Source organism: Pleurodeles waltl, chromosome 1_2, assembly GCF_031143425.1.
Source record: "Pleurodeles waltl isolate 20211129_DDA chromosome 1_2, aPleWal1.hap1.20221129, whole genome shotgun sequence".
NCBI classification, from domain to species: Eukaryota; Metazoa; Chordata; class Amphibia; order Caudata; family Salamandridae; genus Pleurodeles; species Pleurodeles waltl.
The window spans coordinates 154,521,961-154,542,641 of record NC_090437.1 but is presented as its reverse complement, the minus strand read 5'-3'; the positions used below and the strand labels follow the sequence as shown (position 1 = coordinate 154,542,641).

General features: G+C 42.5%; 1 protein-coding gene across 3 annotated transcripts in view; it reads left to right on the top strand.

The window, feature by feature from the left end:
• SDAD1 (SDA1 domain containing 1) overlaps positions 1-20,681 on the top strand; it is a 412,284-nt gene that overhangs the window by 32,874 nt on the left and 358,729 nt on the right. For 2 of the 3 annotated variants that reach the window (XM_069236846.1, XM_069236848.1), the window contains exons 2-3: positions 17,507-17,611; positions 20,445-20,543. The exons of the other annotated variant lie outside the window; for it this stretch is intronic. In XM_069236846.1, the coding sequence (XP_069092947.1) occupies positions 17,597-17,611; positions 20,445-20,543 (114 nt within the window). In that variant the 5' untranslated portion in view covers positions 17,507-17,596. The remainder of the gene's footprint in view (positions 1-17,506; positions 17,612-20,444; positions 20,544-20,681) is intronic. 3 annotated transcript variants of the gene reach the window in all.

Below are 20,681 nucleotides of genomic sequence, written 5' to 3'. Positions count from 1 at the left end.
CACCATGAATACCGCACTCTGCGCCACTGCACTGTAGCCTGCACCACTCCTCACCACTGCACTCTACTCTGCACCACTCCAAGCAACTTCACTTTGTACCACTACACTCTATACCACTGAACTCTATGCCACTTCACGCTACACCTTTCTACTCTACCCTGTACCACTCTACGCCAATGCTTTCTTCGTCACTCTACTCTACGCCCCTGCACTCTATACCACTCCAATCTTGGCCCCACCAATCTACTGAGCACAGCTCCACGCCACTGAACTCTTCACCACTCTGCAACACTGCACTCTATGCCAATACACTCTACTCCAATGCACTTTACTCCAATGCACTTTACTGTATAAAACTCAACTCTACGCCTCTGCACTCTATGCCAATCCACTGTATGCTACTCTAATCTACTCTGCACCACTGCAGCCTCTGCCACTACATCTAGCACCCCTTTACGCCATTACACTCTATGCCACTACACGCAACTGCACTCTACCCTGCACCACTCCACTCAGCGCCACTTGACTCTACTCTGCACCACTCCCCTGTATGCCACTTCACTCTACGCCACTCTCCTCTATGCCACTCTGCTTTACAAAGCTGCACTCTATACACTGTCATTGCACTCTACTCTGCATCCCTGTACTCTATGCTACTGCTCTCTACACCACATTACTCCACTCTACACCACTGTACTCTGACACCCTACTCTACACAACTGCACTCTCCTCCACTGAACTCTTCTCCACTCTATATATTTACAATTATCAAAACAATTACTCTGCACTTCTCCACTCTACGGCGCTATGGCATTATACTCTACAGCACTCTATGCTACTCTGCTCTGCATCACTCTACACCACTGCTCTCTGTGCTTCTCGACTACTCTGCCCCTCTGCATCACTCAGCCCTACACCACTCCATTCTGCACTACTTTCTGCTACTCTACTCTATGCCACTGGACTCTACGCCACTGCTCTCTACTATGCACCACTCTACGGCACTGCATTGTATGCATCTGAATTCAGTGCCACTGCACTCTACACCATTATATTACACCAATGCACTCAACTCCAGGCCACTCTACTCTATGCCTGTCCACTGTATGCCACTCTACGTGACTCCACGCAATGCCAGTTCAAAACACAACACTCTCTGCTACTCCATTGTACAACACTGTACTCCACTCTTTGTCATTCCACTCTCCAAGACTCCATGCCATTCTCCTCTATGCCTTTAACCTTTAGCCATGGTGAACAGCAGCCACGCTGGTGCACAACATGGCTAAACACATTGACAAAGCCAATTGCTCTTGCATATGCAAGACATATTGGCGTTTGCCAATGCTTGTTGATGTATTACTGTTTAAGAGTAAACTGTTAGTTTAATAACAAGCTGTAACATTTCTAGATAAGTTGACTTCTCTCTCTTTTTTTTTTTTGTCCTGTGGGATTCGGATACATGCTGTGTTTTGACTATTACCTTCCTTGCTACTTGCTTTCATGTCTGAGTTAGCGAGATTGAAAAAAACAAGAATGCCAATTTCTTCTTAATTGAGTTTGTGGAGAAATTTGGTCAACTGATGATTTGTTAATCAACCACATGTGGCAAAAGTACACTGGGACTGTTCAGACAGTTTACTTTTGTTATACTCGTTCAAGTAGTTATATGTTTCGTACCTGATGACAAAGTGTGCAGCTTTCGCAACTGAGCTCTTTGGGATTTATGTTAATGTAGTTATTTGGACATTAAAATGTATGTCTAGAAAATGTTCAAGGGTTTAATTATATTACTTGTTTTAACTTGTGTCTGTCCGGTTTACTTTGTGTGAGGAGTTTGGAGGTGAGCAATTCAGCATGTCAATCCATGTTATACTCTTCTTAAAGCATAAAATAAACATTATAGACCAGAATGACCAGCCCCTTCTGCTTATCTCCTCTTCTGATGATTTCCTATAGGCAAAAAATGTTTTTGGGACTTTTTGAAGAACATATTTATTTTTAAACCTTTTTCTCTTGCCAACCACTCCTAATTTCACTTGTCATACCTTCGAAAGAAGCTGTTTTGCAAATAGTGCATTATTTGCATATTCTGCAACTCTAGTAAATTTGTGACCCCTCTCTATTGTCCTCCTAATATATAACGCATCTTTTTCCAAGTCCTATCGAAATCCCATTTACCCTTTGTTTATTGGCTGCCTTACACATGTTGCTGGGGTTGTGGCAGTTGATGAAAAATGTCCACTTTATCTCTATTTTTGAGTGACTCCTTTCTTCCAGTTGGGCATGTCGGAGTCTTCCAAGTGTACATTCTTCTTCTTGTGTTAGTTCTTTTATCAGCTCATAGAGTTAAGGCTTTTTTAGCTACTTTTCTTGTTTACATAGGATCATGATTTTTCTCTTGAATTTCAATCCGATTTTCATTCTCCTACCTCTTCACTATTTTATTTCCACATTTTGTTTTTTTATCATTTACCACAGTTTGACAACGTAAGCAGGCCTTGTAAGCCTGGAAGAGTTAAACTTTTTCACTTTAGCAAGATGATGTGTGCAGCCCAGAGAATGCATTAGATCAGAGTAAAAAATCTTTGGCTTCCCTTATCTCGTCTCTCTCTTTGTATCTCCCACAGAGGGAGAGAGGGAGGTTTCTGGAGCATGAGGGAATATCTCAATGTTATGAATCGTTACAGAAGTACAGGTTCCGCTAAGCACTTTTTCTTCCCAAATAACCAGCCAACCCTGTGTGTGATCTGCAAGGCGATTTGAGCGGACTTTCACACTTTTCCCTGTGGTGTGACAGCATCAGTCATATCGACTGCAGAGCTTGTATCATCCCTGTGAGACTGCTTGCTTCCCTTTTTTTTGTTTCTAACCCATGGTGTACTTTTGTGCCAGAGAATTGGAGCCACATTTGTATTTCAAGGAGAAGTATCATAGAACCAGTCTGACAAAACTAAAATAAATATGGCAAACCCTCACGTGCACAAAATAGATTCATATTTATCAGCCCAAATGGGGTCTGTGATGCATTTATAAAGGGCACTTTGCTCCACCCGTTCAACAGATCCAAAGAAAAATCTGTAACCTCTTTCAGAACACCATCCATATGCATAGGACACTTCAAAGATCTTCCATGGTCAAACTCATTTTACTTTCATACCTACATAAACTACTTTTAAATTAAATATTGAAAAAACTATCTTCTGACCCCGCACCAAGAAACCGACTCATTCATGAGAGCCTCCTCCTCACTTCTTGAGTTCCATAAGAGGCTGAAGTCCTTGTTCTTTGATTGCTCTTAGCGGACACTCACTTATGCACCTGAATACCCTCCCAGCTATATAAATAGGCATAACACAACATTTGATTGACTTTAGTTGCCAATATGTAAATGGCAATAATATAACAATGCTTTTCAGACACAAGAGATTGTATGTTGATGAACTGTTTTTAGAAGGGCTCTCAACCATTTATATATAGCAAGGTAATTGGCAAAGGTCATTTGTGTTCACATAAGGGATAATAAGTTACAAGTGAAACTGAGCTGACTCCGGGAAAGGCAATGAGAACTGCACATAACCAGTGCATTGAATAAAATGGAGGCAATAATATGGACTATAAATTGTATTAAAAATACACATTTGTGGCAAATTAATCAAATAGAATATTGGATAAAGAATGAAGAGGGAATTCCAAGTAAGGGATTTATGCGTGACAGTAGTTAAAAATCAACAATAGTAGAAAGTTGATGATTGTTACATTTATAATAGCAGTGCAGCAGAGTTCAGATACAAGAGACTAGGGAAGTACTGTGAAAGCAGACAGAAGAATAATAAACTATGAGACAAATGAGAACACTAGAAAATGGAGGGATGAGCAAAAGCTTGAAAGAAATTCAAGATGGATTTATGGAAGGGGTCAGAGAAGAAAGCAGACCACAAAGGAGAAAATTAACTGGAGCTTGACTCGAGTTGTTTTTGGAAGAGAATAATTTTCAGCTCTGTCTTCAATGTAGAAAACAATGTGGTGGTTCCTAAGCCTGGAGCAGAGAGTTTCAAATTCTAGAAGCACAGCCTGAAAAGGACTGTGCCACTGTGCATACCTTTTTAAAAGCAGTGGTTCTGGAAGCTTTGTAGCAGCACTGCACAGTGATCTGAACCCTACAGACACATTCAACTCCAATGTCTGATATTGAGAGGCGAGGTGTGTAGAACCTTATGGGTGATGCAGGCTGTCGTATGTAATGCTGTGGCTTTAGTGGGAAGCCATTTGAGAGTTATTAGCACTACTATAATGTGGTCCCCTATTTGGTTCCAGAGACAGGGTGAGCCTAGTGCACTTAGGGGAGTTTGGTCAAGAGAATTGTGTAGTCAATCCTTGATAACACTGAAGATTAGACACAAGTCTTCATATCTTGTTAAAGGATGAATGGGCAAACCCTCCAAAGTATACACAGTTGAAAATGTACACCTTGAGTTGACTTTTGTTTGAAGGTTGTCTTTTATCAAGAGGGACACTGAGGGATTTAGCAGTGTCCACAAGGTTTGCAGCCAACATCATATTGCAAGGGGATGACTCAGACCTGTTGTGTTCAGATCTTGTTATAAACTGTTGATGACTACTTTAAACTGGACTACTTACACATTATTACATCATTACTATAGTTTATTTTTAATACTGTAAGATACATCTCACAGCACGTTGCGAAGGACTTCTTCCTTCCCAGGCACTGTTAATTCAGTCCGATTTTGGACTATTTTTGTAAGTTCTGTGGCCACTGATTAGACAGAGACATGCATTCAGAATTGAACTGCATTTCCCAAGATCCCACGAGTGCACCACGCCATCAGGCGATCCGTACCTACGATATTGTTGTACACAAGGTGTTTGCGTTGTTGTGTAGGAGACCTAGGTAAGGAGCCCCAGACTTTCTGGGAAGTCTTGTTATTGGTTAAAAAGTGTTTTGTACTGCTACCAGTGGCTGTTTACTGTAGGCTCCCTGTATTTCAGGCAGCGTGGTCCTTTTAAACTGCTGTTTTTCTAGCTGTGACTGTTTGAAATTTCCCTCCTAGTTTGTTGCAAAAGACTGCATAAAGCCCCCCCCCCTTCTTTTTTACGTAAAAAAGCTACATACACCTCAGTGGCTAACCAGAGTGTGTTTAGGAGACTGCTTAATCTGTTTCTGTGATTTAAATTGTGTTTAGAAACTATCTGCATCAACTCTCTGCATCGCCTTGAAAAAGCCACATATCTGAGTGTGGGACAAGCAGTATTTCTGTGAGTTTTACAATCTCTCCCTTACCTGGAAAGTAGACTCTGCTAGCTTGGAAGTGTCAATGCAGTCTGTATCCAAGGATATTCTGAATAGAGCAACCGCTCCCTCCTCCCTCCCCACAGGGGCTTGGGCTTCAGTTGACTTGGTTCTTATCTGAATTTATATAGGTTGTTTCATATGTTGTTGTGATTGGTTGTTGGGATTATTATTTTTATTGGCTTATAGATTAGGGTTGGTATTGTGATTGGTACTAGGGTTGAGATTCCTATTCATTCATATTTTTAGCATTGGGGTTGTGATTGGTACTAGGGTTGAGATTCCTATTGGGTCATGTTTTTAGTGTTGGGGTGTGATTGGTACTAGGGATGAGATTCCTATTGGTTCATGTTTTTAGGGTTGGGGTTGTGATTGGTACTAGGGTTGAGATTCCTATTGGTTCATGTTTTTAGGGTTGGGGTTGTGATTGTTTATCAGGACTAGGGCTATGATTGGTGAATAGAGTTGGGTCTCCCATTGGCTGTGGTGTTTACGGTTACGGATCTGATTGGTTAGAGATAGGACTAGGGTTCTATCGGCCAATAGGGCTATTTAAGCTTAAGGCTCAGGGCATCTCAGCCTGGGCGTCAAGGCTAAGGGCATTTGCTGTTTGGGCCTAGGGCCAGAAATGCTGCCCAATTTACCATTTACCGGAAAGGTCCTTACTCCCTACACATTCATCAGTGTGCAAACATATTATCAGCAAAGACATCCAACTCGTGCATCTCAAACCAACCTCATACAGATAGCAGTGTATCATCAATCAACACAAACCCCCACATACCTCACCTGTATTAATATCCACCACACCTACAACAGTAAAACACCTTCATCCTCACACCAAACACTACTCTGTCCATTCCCACTAACACAACCTGTCATCACCCACACAACATAAAACCACATTATTCATTACTTTCAACCATCCGGATACACACTCCCTGTTCATACAAACCAACAGCAATATCCTCTGTTTGCTCCTGCCAGATCCTCTTTTATCATGACAATGCCTAAACCCAGCCTTCCAAAACACAATCTACTAACACCCTCCCCTTCTCTTCACCAATTACATACAACCATACAATCCTCACACTTCACTCCACCACACATATTACCTCTTACAGTGATCAAAACTAACACAAACACCCTGACCTACATCCATCCCCTCTTTCACACCTCATACATTCTTCTCCAAAACACATGAACACCACTTATAATATTCTAATACCACTCACCAGCACTAACTCACATACAAATCCTTTACAGAAAACCACTACCTCAATATCTCTTCTCGCTATTCCACAAAAACAAAACACACCACACACATCAGCACATCAAAATAACACAAACGTTATTAATACCTTCTGTCACACCCCCTCCCACCCTCATGGCTACACAAGGAATATAGATCCTGACCAAACTTTACCCCTACATTGTCACTCTTCACAAACATCTTCCACAAGCACCCCAACACAGCAACATTCATTCACCCATCTCTCATCCATTGCACAATATAGAGCCTTACATTATGATCCATATGCTCCTCCACCACCCCTAACCCATACCCCTTCCACACTAAGCAGACACAAACAAAATAAACAACATGCCACTCTTCACAACTTCACATCCCCTTGTCTATTACATAATAAGGCTATTCTACAAAAAGAAGTACCCTCGTCATCTCTCTCTGTCGAGAAGGGCCACTCACCTGAAAAGCAGGATGTATGCAGGGGGGATGGGATGCCCCCTGACTTCCTGGAACACCTCTTGGCACTTCCTGGTGGACACAGAAGCCCCGGCATGTTTCCCAAAAGGAAAGTGGAAGAGAAAGAGACAAAACACTGCCACGTCTTGCCGGTCCAGCCAGGCACCCTGTATCTTCGGGGGGGGGGGGGGGGGCTGGTCGTTGTTGACAGAGTGATAGTAGAGTTAGTGCACCCAACTTCCTTGAAACTGAATCTCTCTGATATGGGCACAGGAACGGTAGAAGAGCACCGGGATGCTCCAGCACTTTTCGTGGATAATAATAACTTAATAACTGTTGGCACAATTACTAACACTGCATTACCAAAAACCCAGACTGAGTACCATAACAATAAGTACTGCAACACTAGGGCTGGCTTCACGGAGATTCACTGTTGCACACTACAATTAGAACTGTGGTTGCACTTGTCATGCAAAAGAAAAACAAACGAGCATTAATTATATCACAAACAATAAATCTCAGTAAAACAGACAACATTTCCATACAAGGTTGTGAGGACCTCCTCACCAGATGCAACCCTACTCCAACTTTCTCCTGTAACTTTCTCCTCCTTTACAGACCTCCCTCTAGCACCTCAACATTCCTGGACACTTTTCTAGATACAGTCTCAAACCTTATAACATTATACTCAAACCTATGCATTATTGGGGCCCTAAACATTTAGTTTGGCAAACGCAATATGCCCCATCCAAAAGCTTTAACCACTGGACTAGTTGCATTGAACCTACATCAGATTGTACACAATCCCACACACATCACTGGACACATCCTAGATGTCATTCTTGCAAAGCCTGAACTAGTTAGCGTTCATAGCATCACGTCAATCACATGGTCAGACCACCATTTGATAACTTTCCGACATAAAGCACCACACCCCATAGCAACTTACATAGATACATACATACATCTTTCGACCATGAAGCAAACTCAATTTTAAAGACTTAGAAACACAACTAACAGCCAAAACAGATATAGATACAATTAATTCTGTTCCAAAATGTTATAAGTGGCTACAGGAAGCTTTTGTTATCCTAATACCACTCAGAAAAACTAAACAGGACAAAAGAAAACCAACACCTTGGAGAAACGCAGAACTTAAAAAGATAAAGCAACAAATCAGATGGTTGCAAGTGGCCTGGCTCAAAACAAACAGCTTTCAAGACAAACTGCAGCTACAAAAACTTAACAGAATATACAAATCATCAATCAAAAAGCTAAAAAAAAAAAGGTACTACTCAGACAGAAGTCTAAATGCTAAATCTGCAACCAAAGAATTTTATAAAATTCTCAAAGAATTTCACAAACCTAAATGCATGGAAGGAAGTCATCCCACTACTGAAGATTTCACAAACAAACTGGCGACTCATTACACAACCAAGGCAGACACATTGGACTCCTGTGTAAAACAGAAGAAAACTATCGGCACCAACTTCCTAAAATCCCTTCCAAGAATAAACTAACCCAGCCTCTGCACTACTTCAAACAAACATCACAAGGTGAATTTATGGATTTGGTCAAAGCAAGCAGGCCTTCAGGTTCCCCTTCTGACCCTGGTCCACCACACATATTCAAGAACATTCTTTTATCTACTTTCGCTGCCACACCTGTAAGAAGAATCACCAGTAACACTTTGCAGGAAGTCTTCCTGAAGACCTGAAAAAGCATACTTACGTCCGTTATTAAAGAAAACAAACCTAGACCCACAGGATCCCAACAACTACAGACCAATCACAAATGGACCTTTCCTATGCAAACTGATGGAAAGGACAGCATTCTCCCAGTTGTCACAATTCATTGAAAACAATTCCATACTATGAGATTACTAAACTGGATTCCACCCAGGAAGAGGCACTCCTAGCAATCTGAGATGTTCTTAAAAACAGTTGATCGCAATGGAGTTGCTGCACTACTTCTCTTGGACCTCTCGGCTGCCTTTGATACTTTTGACCATGACACCCTAATTCAAAGACTCCACGAAGCCGGCATAGAAGGGGTTGCCCTCGACAGGATTTCATCCTACCTTCAAAAGAGAACTAATAATATCTATTCTCGTCCAAACCCTGCCTCACAAAAGCAGGAGTCCCCCAAGGATCAATCGTCTCACCTTTGCTTTTCAACATCTACATGATGTCATTACCAGAACTGATCAATGATTTTCAACTCACATGCTACACCTTTGCAGATGAGACACAAATATTACTTAAATTGGAAAGCCACAAAGACTTTGAAAAGTCACAAATCTTCAGTTGCCTTAGAGCCGTTGATCAGTGGATGACTTGGAGCCATCTCAAACTAAATGCTTCCAAAACTGAAATACTCACATGTGGTGACTGAAAAAATTATGACCCACTGCACGTCTGACTATCTCGGACCACCTTCTCAAGTATTCAAGGAAGTTAAAAATCTTGGTATTACCATGGACTCCAAGTTAATGAATGCCCAAGTGGACAAATTAGCACAATCAAGCTTCACCACCTTGAAGACTTTGCGACGCATCTTCCCCCACCTCGGGTTTCCACACAAGGTACAGGCTACTATCTCTCTTGTACTATCCAAACTGGATTATGCCAATAGCCTCTACCATGGATCATCTGTCTATTATGAAAAAACTACAGCGTATTCAGGACTCCGCTGCCAGGCTACAATTACATGTAAAGCCACAAGCCCACATCTCCCTTGCCTTGAGAGCACTACACTGGTTACCCCTTGCCAGAAGATCCACCTTCAATCTGCTTTGTATCACCCACCAAGCTATACATGGAACAGGACCACTTTTTGTCAGAAACAAAATAACCAAACACATTCAGCAAAGAAACCTCAGCTCAAGATTGGCACCCAGCCTTAGAACAGCACCATACAAGAAAAAGACAATAGGCGGTACACCCCTCTCTGTCCAATGAGCCAAACTATAGAATTCAGTACCACCAAATATAAGATCCAGTGATGAATATCTAGCCTTCAGAAGACTACTCAAGAGTTGGCTCTTTCCTTCATAACCACCATATCCAAACAGCAATGGACTGCATATGCCTGTGTTGTTAAATATTTATAATATGATTATGCATAGTTCTTTATGAAATATGTATTGTTACTATGTTATAATAAACTATACACATACTCTTTAAGCCTGTTTAACAAATGTATATTTACTCACGGTTAAATATATATGTGTGTGTGTGTGTGTATATACACATATATGTGTATATTATTCTATACTTTACATGTTCATAGGCATTGCGTAGCTCCTAGATAAGTTGTCATATTAGATACTTATGCTTTCGTTTTCACATAACACTGATCAAATGTTTTATTTTCATAAACATTTCGCTATTCAAAAATTGAAGAAAGATAAATAAATGTTAGAAAAATAAATAAAATCTATAAATAAAATTCAAATTATAAACAAAGTAAAAAAAGATATATTAATCAATAAAAATATTTAAAAAATAGATATAAATTTACTCTCTTGTAAGCTTTATTCTGTCTTCCCATCACAATATGTCTCTATCAATCTATTCTCCATCCCCACTCTGACACATCCCAAACCATTCTACTACTTTAATGTCCAAAATAACCCTGCCCCAGCTCTTCCCACCTCTACCACATCTAGCTCACCCCAAACCTCAGTTTACTACCATGATCTCCCAAACAACCCTATTAAATTCTCCCTCATTTATCTCACCTTTGACTCATCCAAGACCCCTCCTGCTACTGTGATCTCCCTAACCCTTTCCACAGACTCTTCCCTCCTCCATCTCTCCTTTACTCATCCCAAGCCTCATCCTATTACTGTAAACTCCCAATTAACACTTTTGGATTTTCCCCTCCTCTATACCTCCATTACTGTAGTAAGTCCAACTAACAAACTCACATATCCTCTGCTCAAATTAATTCCTAATAATACTAATACTGTACTCAGATTTCTCTATACTAATTCCTTTTGGGTTCTGGAGTAGCATGCTACTTACCGAAAAGCACTTCAACGCCTCGTCAGAGGTTGTAAGCAGTATATAAATACTATTACAACTTAATTCTCTGCTTTTAATCCTACTCTTGATTATACCAGAGAGGGATCACTAAACTTGTGCTGATTTCATGAGAACTAATTAGATACTCAATTGCTCATTTTACCCGGGATTAGACTGGTCACTAGAAAAATGATTAAGCTTGCTACAATACGATTGCTTTGAAAGATTCTGCTAGACAAGTCCAGACTATTTTGTTATTGGATTATATCAGCCCAGTTCTCTATTTTCCTCCAGTAAGATGAGGCAATAAAAACTCAGCAAAGGGGTAAGAATGCCTTAAAAGTGCCAGAATGTAAATAGAGTTTGCAGTGGTTACTTTAATATCTAGGCAACTTGCTTGACATTTTTGCATCACACAGTGTGCTATGATCAATGCTGAAACATGAATAACTTTTCTCTTTTATCTTGTATAACAGATTGCTATATCCAGGTCGATCTACCATTTGGAATATTCAGATCACCAATTGTAATAACTTTCTCAGTCCTTTGACACTATTGGCAGAAAGTGCACAAATGTCCCGGCAAATGGCCCTACAACTCATTAGAGGGTGATTTAAGGGCAAAAACCCCTCCCCTGTGGGTCAGATGAACCCCCACCTCCTTTCAATCTTACCATTGGGGACACAATAAAAATCTTGTTAGATTCAACACACAAGTTAATTAAATCTATGCTCACCCCTTGGTAGCTATGGCACGGAGAGGACTGGCTTAATTCAAGGAAAAGTGTGTGAAATATTTAGCAGTACTGTGGACATCTGAAATTTCTGCATGGTTACGCTGTATTTGTCACCTTTTGCTGGTCCTTATATTTTTACTGACTTAAGGGCTCTGTGTACGTTAACCCTGCTAATCAATGGTAAAGTGCCAGTGCTGCCCGCTGAACATGGTCGAATTGGCATATTCCTAATTGATATATATTACTTACCTACATGCCCCTAGCATATGGTACAAATTGTACCCAGGACATGTAAATTAATTGTCACTAGTGGACTGCAGCATCTGTTGTGCCATCCACTACAGTGACCGTGTAAAACATGGCTTCAGACCTGCCCTTGTTCCACTGACTGACTGGCAGTTTAAACACTGCAGTTCAGCCTGCCAAAATAAACCCCTGCTGACAAGTCAAAATCTTCCTTTTAAGTGTGAATGTCACCCCTGTATATAGGCTGAGTAGTCCACAAGGGAGGTTGCATGGTATTTGAAGGTAGGCCATTTAATGTTATGTTCTTACAGCGACTAGCACCTAAAAGCAATTTTTCACTGTCAGACCTATCTGTCCTACGTAGATAGCCTGAGCATAGATCTAAGTCCTAACACTTTATTTCTTGTGCACTAGCTAGAATAATAAGTAAACAACTATTTTTAATAGTTTTTGAAAGTACAATTCAGTGATAAAGTTGGATTCTTAATAACGTTTAAAAAGTTAACTTATACCTCCCTGAAGTTCCTGAAAGCTAGTTTTCATTTACTCTCAAACTTCTCGGAACCATGGATTAGCATTTCAATAAGTGTGAAATACGGGTGAAACACTTTGCAGGAGCAAACAATAGGTTGATCTGAATGGGTAGAGACAACTCCTCTGAAACTCACAGAAAATGCAGGGTGGGGCCGTGAGTATCCTTTTTGACATTACAGTATCAAATTCTGCTTGACAGGTCTGCTGGGTTTAAATAAAACATTTTGGGGCATACTTGAAAGGCAGAAAACAAGATGCCAAAATAGTTCTTGTGTACCCACTACCTCGTTGCTGAAGGACCTGCTTTATGCCACAAAATGTAGTTTCTGTGTCCTATATGTAACATTGGGGACGCACTTGAAAAGAAGGGAAACAGGATACCAAAAGAGTTCTTGTGTATCCACTGCATAGTTGCTGGAAAATCCTACTCTTGTTATACCAGACTTATGTTTCTAGGTTTATTGTGGATACAGTGGCTACCCCAAACTGGATTTTAGTATTAGATGTGGGAGAACACTAGGATTACAGTAATACACTCCACACAAACTCCCCCAGTACTTAGAGCCCAAGTTGCCTGCGGTTGAAGACTTTTACTATCTTGTAAAGGCCCAAAGTGGGAAGGGTTGACCCTGTACACTTTAACTTCATTGTTTAGGGCGTGCCCAGGAGTCCATCCCTCCCACATGGTCTTCTCATGCATAAATGTAGCATCTTCAGGCACCCACTTCTTTACACTGCAGGACATGAGGGAGAACAGAAGAGGACTGAGTCTGTTGTCTGCGACTTGAGATGAGCCGGGAAGAATGGACCTGCTCCCTTTTGTATCAACAACAAAGGAGTGAACTCTAAAGGCCATCAGGCTGACCACCTGTTCAAGCTACAAGGATACAACAAGTTATAAGAGACCTTTCTTGCAACTGCCCAGCTAGCCAGTGGCAAATGGACCGGGACTGGTGTAGGAAAGTGTCCCTTTTGGACATGGTCACCCCACCTTTTTGCCACTGCTACTGAGGTTTTTTTGACTGAGGTGCACTGGGTTCCTTCTAAGCAGTTCGCTAGTGCTCTTTCCTTAAAACAAGGTAAAAGGTTTAATTGTATACAGTTGGCACACACTCTAGTACCGCTGTAAGTCCTTTGTAAATGGTACCGCTGGTACCTAGGACCTGGGTACTACGGAAGGTCCCTTAAGAGCTGCAGCATGTATTGTTCCACCCCAAGGGACCCCATACAAATTGCACACAGCCTGCCATCGCAGACTGCGTGTCATGGTGCAAGCCATGAGTGAAAACACGACATGTCACACACATTGTGTGCCATGCCCCAGTCACTTTATCTATGTAAGTCACCCCTACAGCAGGCCTTAGAGACCTAAGGCAGGATGCATTATATTGGACATGAGTACATATCTGCATGAGGAGATATGTTCCTGTAATGTCTATTTACAATTACTTACTGAACAGGGAAGCAATCTTAAGGTATGTGCTGGGTACTGATCAATACGAGTTACCCTGCTACATAATAGCTTCACAGAAACCTGTGGTGTTTGCTAACAAACACCTCGGCTTAATAAATCCAGACTGATGCCAGTCTTCGATTTATTATGACATGCACCCAGAGGGCACCTTAGAGGTGCCCCCTAAAACTTGCTAGTCCTCTGGAGTGCTGGTTGACTGGAATCAATCAGCCTGCCACCACAGACATGTTTATGACACCCTGGAAGGTAGCATGTCTACTCCGGAGGAAGGTGTTATCCCCTCTTTGAGTTGGATCACTAATGAATCTGCATACCAGTGCCAGGGATTTCAAAGATCCTGCCACCTTTGGTATGCAACACTCCGCTTTCTTCAGACCTCAGAGTTGCCACCCTCTGTCGTGAGGCCTATTCAGCAGCTGGACAGGCAACAAAAGTAGCTATGCATGTAGGCATGGTGCATTACCAGGCTAGTCACACCACTAAGGAGGGAAGTCTGAAGTGCTTCACGAAGGAAGAGTTCCACCATCTTGTTTTTAGTGGAACTAGGAATTCTAGGACTGGTTTATGCCCACTTCCCCCAGGAAGTGGTCATATAGGGGGTTTAGTCACCCCAGGGGTAAGAAGCCCATTAGCTACTACCCCACACTCCCTTAAATGGGCCACAATTCAGTATTTAGTCCCCCCCTCCCCCAAAAAGACCAGAAGAACAGATTTATCTGACTGAAGAAAGAAGAGGACAAAGAAGAGTAGAAGAAGCGAGAACTGCAGACTGCTGGTGGACTTTGGTGCAAAACCATGCCTGCTTACCTGGTCCTGTCCCGACAATCATGGCAACCCGACTTGTCCTGCAGCTGTGCATCCTCCAAAAACCTCAGAGGGCTACCAGCACTTCACCAAGCCATCAGCATCTCCCTTGAAGTAGAGGAGCCACTTCCATGCACCCTGCAGGCACCAACTGCCATGTCCAGTCCACTGTTCTGCTGATTGTTGGGTCCACCGATGCAGCAGCCGCCTAGGAGGAGGTCACTGAGCTTCAGCAGGACCAACCCATCTACCCACCAAGTGAGAAGACACAGGAACTGCCAGACCCTTTGCAGCAACCAACGCTTGTTTGAGTCAAGACTGGACTCCAACACCGCAAACAGAGACCAACTGTCGAGGGACATTAGCATTGCAGAGTCCATCATCAAGAGTGGACTGGCTACCCTGTTCTGTTTTGTCCCCTTCTTGCAGGTCCACCCAAGAACTGTGGTTGCCTTGACGCAGGAGCACCCGGCGACCAAAATCTGCTGCACTTGAGCTCCACGTCCTAGGTCCATGACAACCAACGGTGTTTCCTTGCTCCTAGGACCCCCACCAACTGAGCCCCTTTTTGGTAGCCCCCTGACTTGCACCCAAGTCCCCCTCTGCAGCCTGTTTCCACATGGTTCCCCCTCAATGCCAACCATGCAGTTCACCAGGCACCCACTCATCCACACCCAGACGACCCTGGGCAGGTAAAAGTGTACTGCTGATGTTTCTTGTGACCTTGCCCCCTAGTGCCCTACGACCTAAAGGGGACCCATGAGAACTGACTACAAAGACCCGTATGCAGTAAAAGTACTTTATCCCAAGGATAGTCCTCTACCGCTTAAAAGTGCATTTGAGTGAACTTGTTACTTGCAAAAGAAATTGATACACTGCAACATTACTTACTTTCTTTAAAGCTTTTCTGGTTTTGAAACGTTTTATAAAAATAACTATATTTTTCTAAACATTGGTCTCAAGTTTCTTCTTGAGTGTGTGTCACATTTATTCAACGAATACTTAGCACTACCCTTGATAAGCCTAAACTGCTCATCCACACTACCACATAAAGAGAGCTTTGGGATTATTATTTTAACCCCTGTAAACCAATAGGGCTCATCTGGACTATCTGCATAGTGTGTCCTTACATTCGGTGCACTATATAGATAGCCAGCTTCCTACAGCGGGACCCTGCTGTTGGCCCCTGTCTGACACCCTGTTAGGTTCTTAAGTGACTCCCTATAGGTCCAGGCGCTCTTTAGAAGTGTACCGCTGTGGTGTATTAGGACTTAAAGTTAAAATCTTTCACCGACACGAACCTGGTTGGTTTGTCCCACCTGTGCTCCATCTGTCCGCGTCTAATTTTTCCTATGTCCCATCTACTGAGACCGTTGACCATCATTGACCCATTGTGTTTCTTGGTGCTGCGTAAAACATCCTAGATCAGTTTTCCCTTATTAAAGTTTTGTCATTTTGGTGTCAATTTGATTATTACTTTTTACTCTATTTTTCTAATTTGGCTTGGAATTTTATTGTTTTGGATTTTTACTTTATTATTGTTTTGGTACTGCATAAATACTTCACATGTTGATCTAAGGTATGCCTGCCTACTCTGTGCCATCATTCCCAGGGTTTGAGTTCAAGTTTATTTAGTGACTTTAGTGGTTCACCCTGACTAGTATTGTGATTATTACTCAAAGTAGATGGCAGTGCCCCCCCACCCCTTTGACTAATAACCTACTTTCTTGCAAGTACTCAAACAGTTAAAAAGTTAAAACTTAGCACAATAAAAGTTCCACAGCCAGTTGCAAAAAATAGATACACTTCATATGAAAAATGACACCAAAATCATTCAAATCAAATAAGGGGAACCACAAATATGCATTTGTAATGTTTTAAGGAAAATAGTTATAAGAAAAAGTAAAGTGCAAATCAGAAGTCACTGTTCGTGTTAGATTGTTACCTAGGTACAATTTCAGGCAGACAGCAGTGGGGAGGCAGTCGGTACACTAAGATTTTACTTTCTGACTTAAGCTTCGAAATGGGAGTTGAAATCCGCCAGTAGGACAAGGTTGCGGGTAGCAGTTGGAAAAGTTCTAACAGAAGCAGTTGGTTTTGGTGGGAAAATTCAAATTTCATGGCCGCCAAAGCCTTTTTTGCTCCTTCGATTGGACGACATTTCTATCTTTGGATATAGTCTTCTTCTTCTTTTTTGGAACCTGCATCTGCCAGAGTCCTCTCAAAATTGAACACCTTTGGTCCCGCTGATGCCCCTGGAGGTCTTGGAAGTCTCAGCTTTTCAGAATTTCTGGAGCGGGTCAACTCTTAGGACAGCTGCAGCCCTTTACAGTGAAAATAGCTGTTGGCTGCTAGTCAATGTAGGCACCACACATGCCAACATTAAATTCTTACATTCTTGCAGCTACCATGTATTTGCCCCTCTGACGCTATACATATGTACAGCAGCATGGAAACTTTTGCTCTCAAGCAGAATTGGTTGATCTTGTTTGTGGACATACATGCCTTGTGCCTTTTGATGTAATGGCATTTCCAGTCTCAACTCACCAAATGTTATTGTTCTGAATGTAAACCTTGACTGATTGTCTTTGTATGCAGTTGTGCAAGTTTTTGTGTGTTTTATTACAGTGGTGGAAAAATGAATTTCATACTGTTGTGCTTTCTCTAGTTTCTGCAACAGTACCACCACTTTCAGTCCCATATTGAGATCTTCAAATTGCAGCCAGATAAATCAAATAAGGACCTCGCTGAACTAGTTATGTTTATGGCACAGGTAAGATGTGGCCCGTCCTTATCTACATTTAATAGCTTTGTCACTCCTAGAACCTTTAGTTGAAACCTGTGTGAAGAAGTGACTGATACTACGAAAGCATGCTCATAAATAATTTAGGTATTAATTGCTTTAAATTCATAAATAAGAGTATACGTATGAGGTAACTGTAATATGGTCCAATATTGCCATTGAGGGGTTCTGGTTACGTCATAAACCAGGAGTCTGAAGGCCAAATCGTTTATAAAGATCAGCAGAACCATCAGATGGTAATATAGGACCTTATTACACATGGTAACTTATGTACTTTTTATTTTATGTGTATATTTGGTGTAGTGTGCTTGAAAAAGCAGTTTTCTTCAAGGTGCAGCTAACTGTATGCACTGATTGGATTCTCCACGTCCTCAAACAGAAGTCAGAGTGTGGAACAGCAGGCGGTGCATTAGCAGAGTTGTATATGAACCCCAATACAGCAATATTGGGGCTCTTCAGATCAGGATTGGGGGTATAGACAGAGGTATGTCCCAACCCAGTGCTGGAATAACAGAAAGGCTGTGGTTGAGGAATGAGAAACTGAGCAGTGTAATTCCTGGTATTGGAATAAATGAGCACTTCAGGTGAGGGTTGAGGTACACTGACAGAGTTGTATGTGGGCTGCAGTACTGGAATAGTAATGGGCACACAAAGTAAGCAGTAGGTATGTTAATGGAGCTGTGTGTGTAACCTAGTATTGGTGTGCCAGTGCTGCCGAGAGTTAGCCTGGAGGTGCCCTTGTGAAGCTGCGAGTGGGGCCTAGCATGGGAGTGGCATTGCCTCTAAACCACAGAAGCGAGGAGTCTTGAAAGGGTGTGTGTGAAAGCCTTAGTACTGAGAAGAAATGTGCACTGAATGTTAGAATTGTTGGATTCTGGAGGAGCTGTGGTGGTTCCCCTCAATAGTGGTGTTGGATGTTAGACTTAAGGTGCACTGGCTGAGCTGTTTTTTGCCCTTTTGGGTCCAGTATAGGCTTGGCAGTGGGACTGAATATTAAAATTGAACTGCTGTAATGGAACTGTATGTGAGCAGGTGTAGGAAAGGAGGTGACTTCACCAGAGTAGAACTGAGGTGCATTGATGGAGCTGCGCCTGAGATCCCAGTACTGGAGCAGCAGAGTGTCCTGACAGCAAGAACTGAGGTGCTCTGGCAGACAGCGTGCTTGGGGTTCATGGTACTGGCACAGCTGAGGGCTTGGAATGTGGGAACGGAGGTACACTGATGGAGCTGTGCCCGAGCTCCTGGTACTGGCGCAGCAGAGTGTACTGACTGCAAAAACTAAGGAGCTCTGGCAGACAGCATGTGTGGGGTTACGGGCATGGCTGAGGGCTTGAAGCATATGAATGGAGGTGCACTGATGGAGCTGTGCCCTAGGTCCCAGTACTGGAGCAGCAAAGTGTACTAATTGCAAGAACTGAGGTGCTCTGGCAGACAGCGTGCTTTGGGTTCATGGTACTGGCACAGCTGAGGGCTTGGAATGTGGGAACGGAGGTACACTGATGGAGCTGTGCCCGAGGTCCTGGTACTGGCGCAGCAGAGTGTACTGACTGCAAAAACTGAGGTACTCTGGCAGACAGCGGGTGTGGGGTTACAGGCATGGCTGAGGGCTTGAAGCATGTGAACGGAGGTGCACTGATGGAGCTGTGCCCGAGGTCCCAGTACTGGAGCAGCAAAGTGTACTAATTGCAAGAACTGAGGTGCACTGGCAGACAGCGTGCTTGGGGTTCATGGTACTGGCACAGCTGAGGGCTTGGAATGTGGGAACAGAGGTACACTGATGGAGTTGTGCCTGAGGTCCTGGTACTGGCGCAGCAGAGAGTACTGACTGCAAAAACTGAGGTGCTTTGGCAGACAGCTTGTGTGGGGTTCTGGCATTGGCACAGTTGAGGGCTTGGAGTGTGTGAACTGAGGTGCACTGATGGAGCTGCAAGAGGGATCCCAGTATAGAGCAGAAGTGGGCACGGTCTCTAAGGATTGTAGAGCCCTGGTAGAGCTGGGTGCCTAGGCTATAAGCAATTACAAGTGATCCTCCAGGCAGGCACACTTGGTAAAGGAAATCCAAGCCAAGGAAAGGTGGGTACCAGGCAGCTGAGAGAGGGTGCAGAGAGCCCATAAAGACCAAAGGTGACCAAGAGAACAGCCTGATTTATAGCCTTGTTTACAGCTAAGCTCAGAGCAAGAATGCTCTGCAAATCAAAAGGGAAGCGTCCATGGACCGGAGCAGAAAACAAAGTTTAAAAAAAAAAAAATAATAAATCCCTTACTGACCAGATACAGAGGACAAAGCGTAATTATACAGTAATTGGCCCCTATCTCCACACAGAAGAAGGAGGGACAAAGAGGCATGACTGACCACTAGCAAGCAAGGAGTTTTAAATGACACCAAAACTAACAAATGAAATAGCTGGAAGCCCACAGTAGAAGTATACTTAAAAGTATACAAGAGGTTCTACGCTTACGATCAACCTAAACCTGCATATGACATGTGGTCTGGATGTGTTCCCTCTGTCTATAGATAGCAATTTTGAATGTGTAGTTTACTGTAAGAAGCATGTCAACACAGTTCCATACTTAAATTTTGTATTGGTTTTGACACAGAATTACATGTGTTTTAGGACACAAATTGCATGAAAGTCACAATTTTAAGTGTAGCGAGTTGAGTACCATTGGTAATTTATTGCAGTGCTTTCTTTGGATAATAGGTCCGTCCCTGGCAGTTACGATGTTTGTGTTTGCCAGCTAATGATAATACATTTAATCAACATTAGCATATGAGTTTTTAAAAAAAAGTCTATTTTCAAAGGTTGCCCAGTGTTATCCAGACTACCTTGCTGACTTCCCACAGCAACTGCGGGACCTTCTTTCCAGTAATCACACTCTCTTAGATGTTGATCTTCGTATGGTAAGTAGGCTGCTGAGACTGTCTCTTCACATGTAATTGCATGTAGCATATAATCTAGACCATGAATCCTGTATCAGCTCTTCTGTAGCTCAGGTGTTTTCTGCTGTGTAGGAACACACACCCTGCCATTTTGCTTGT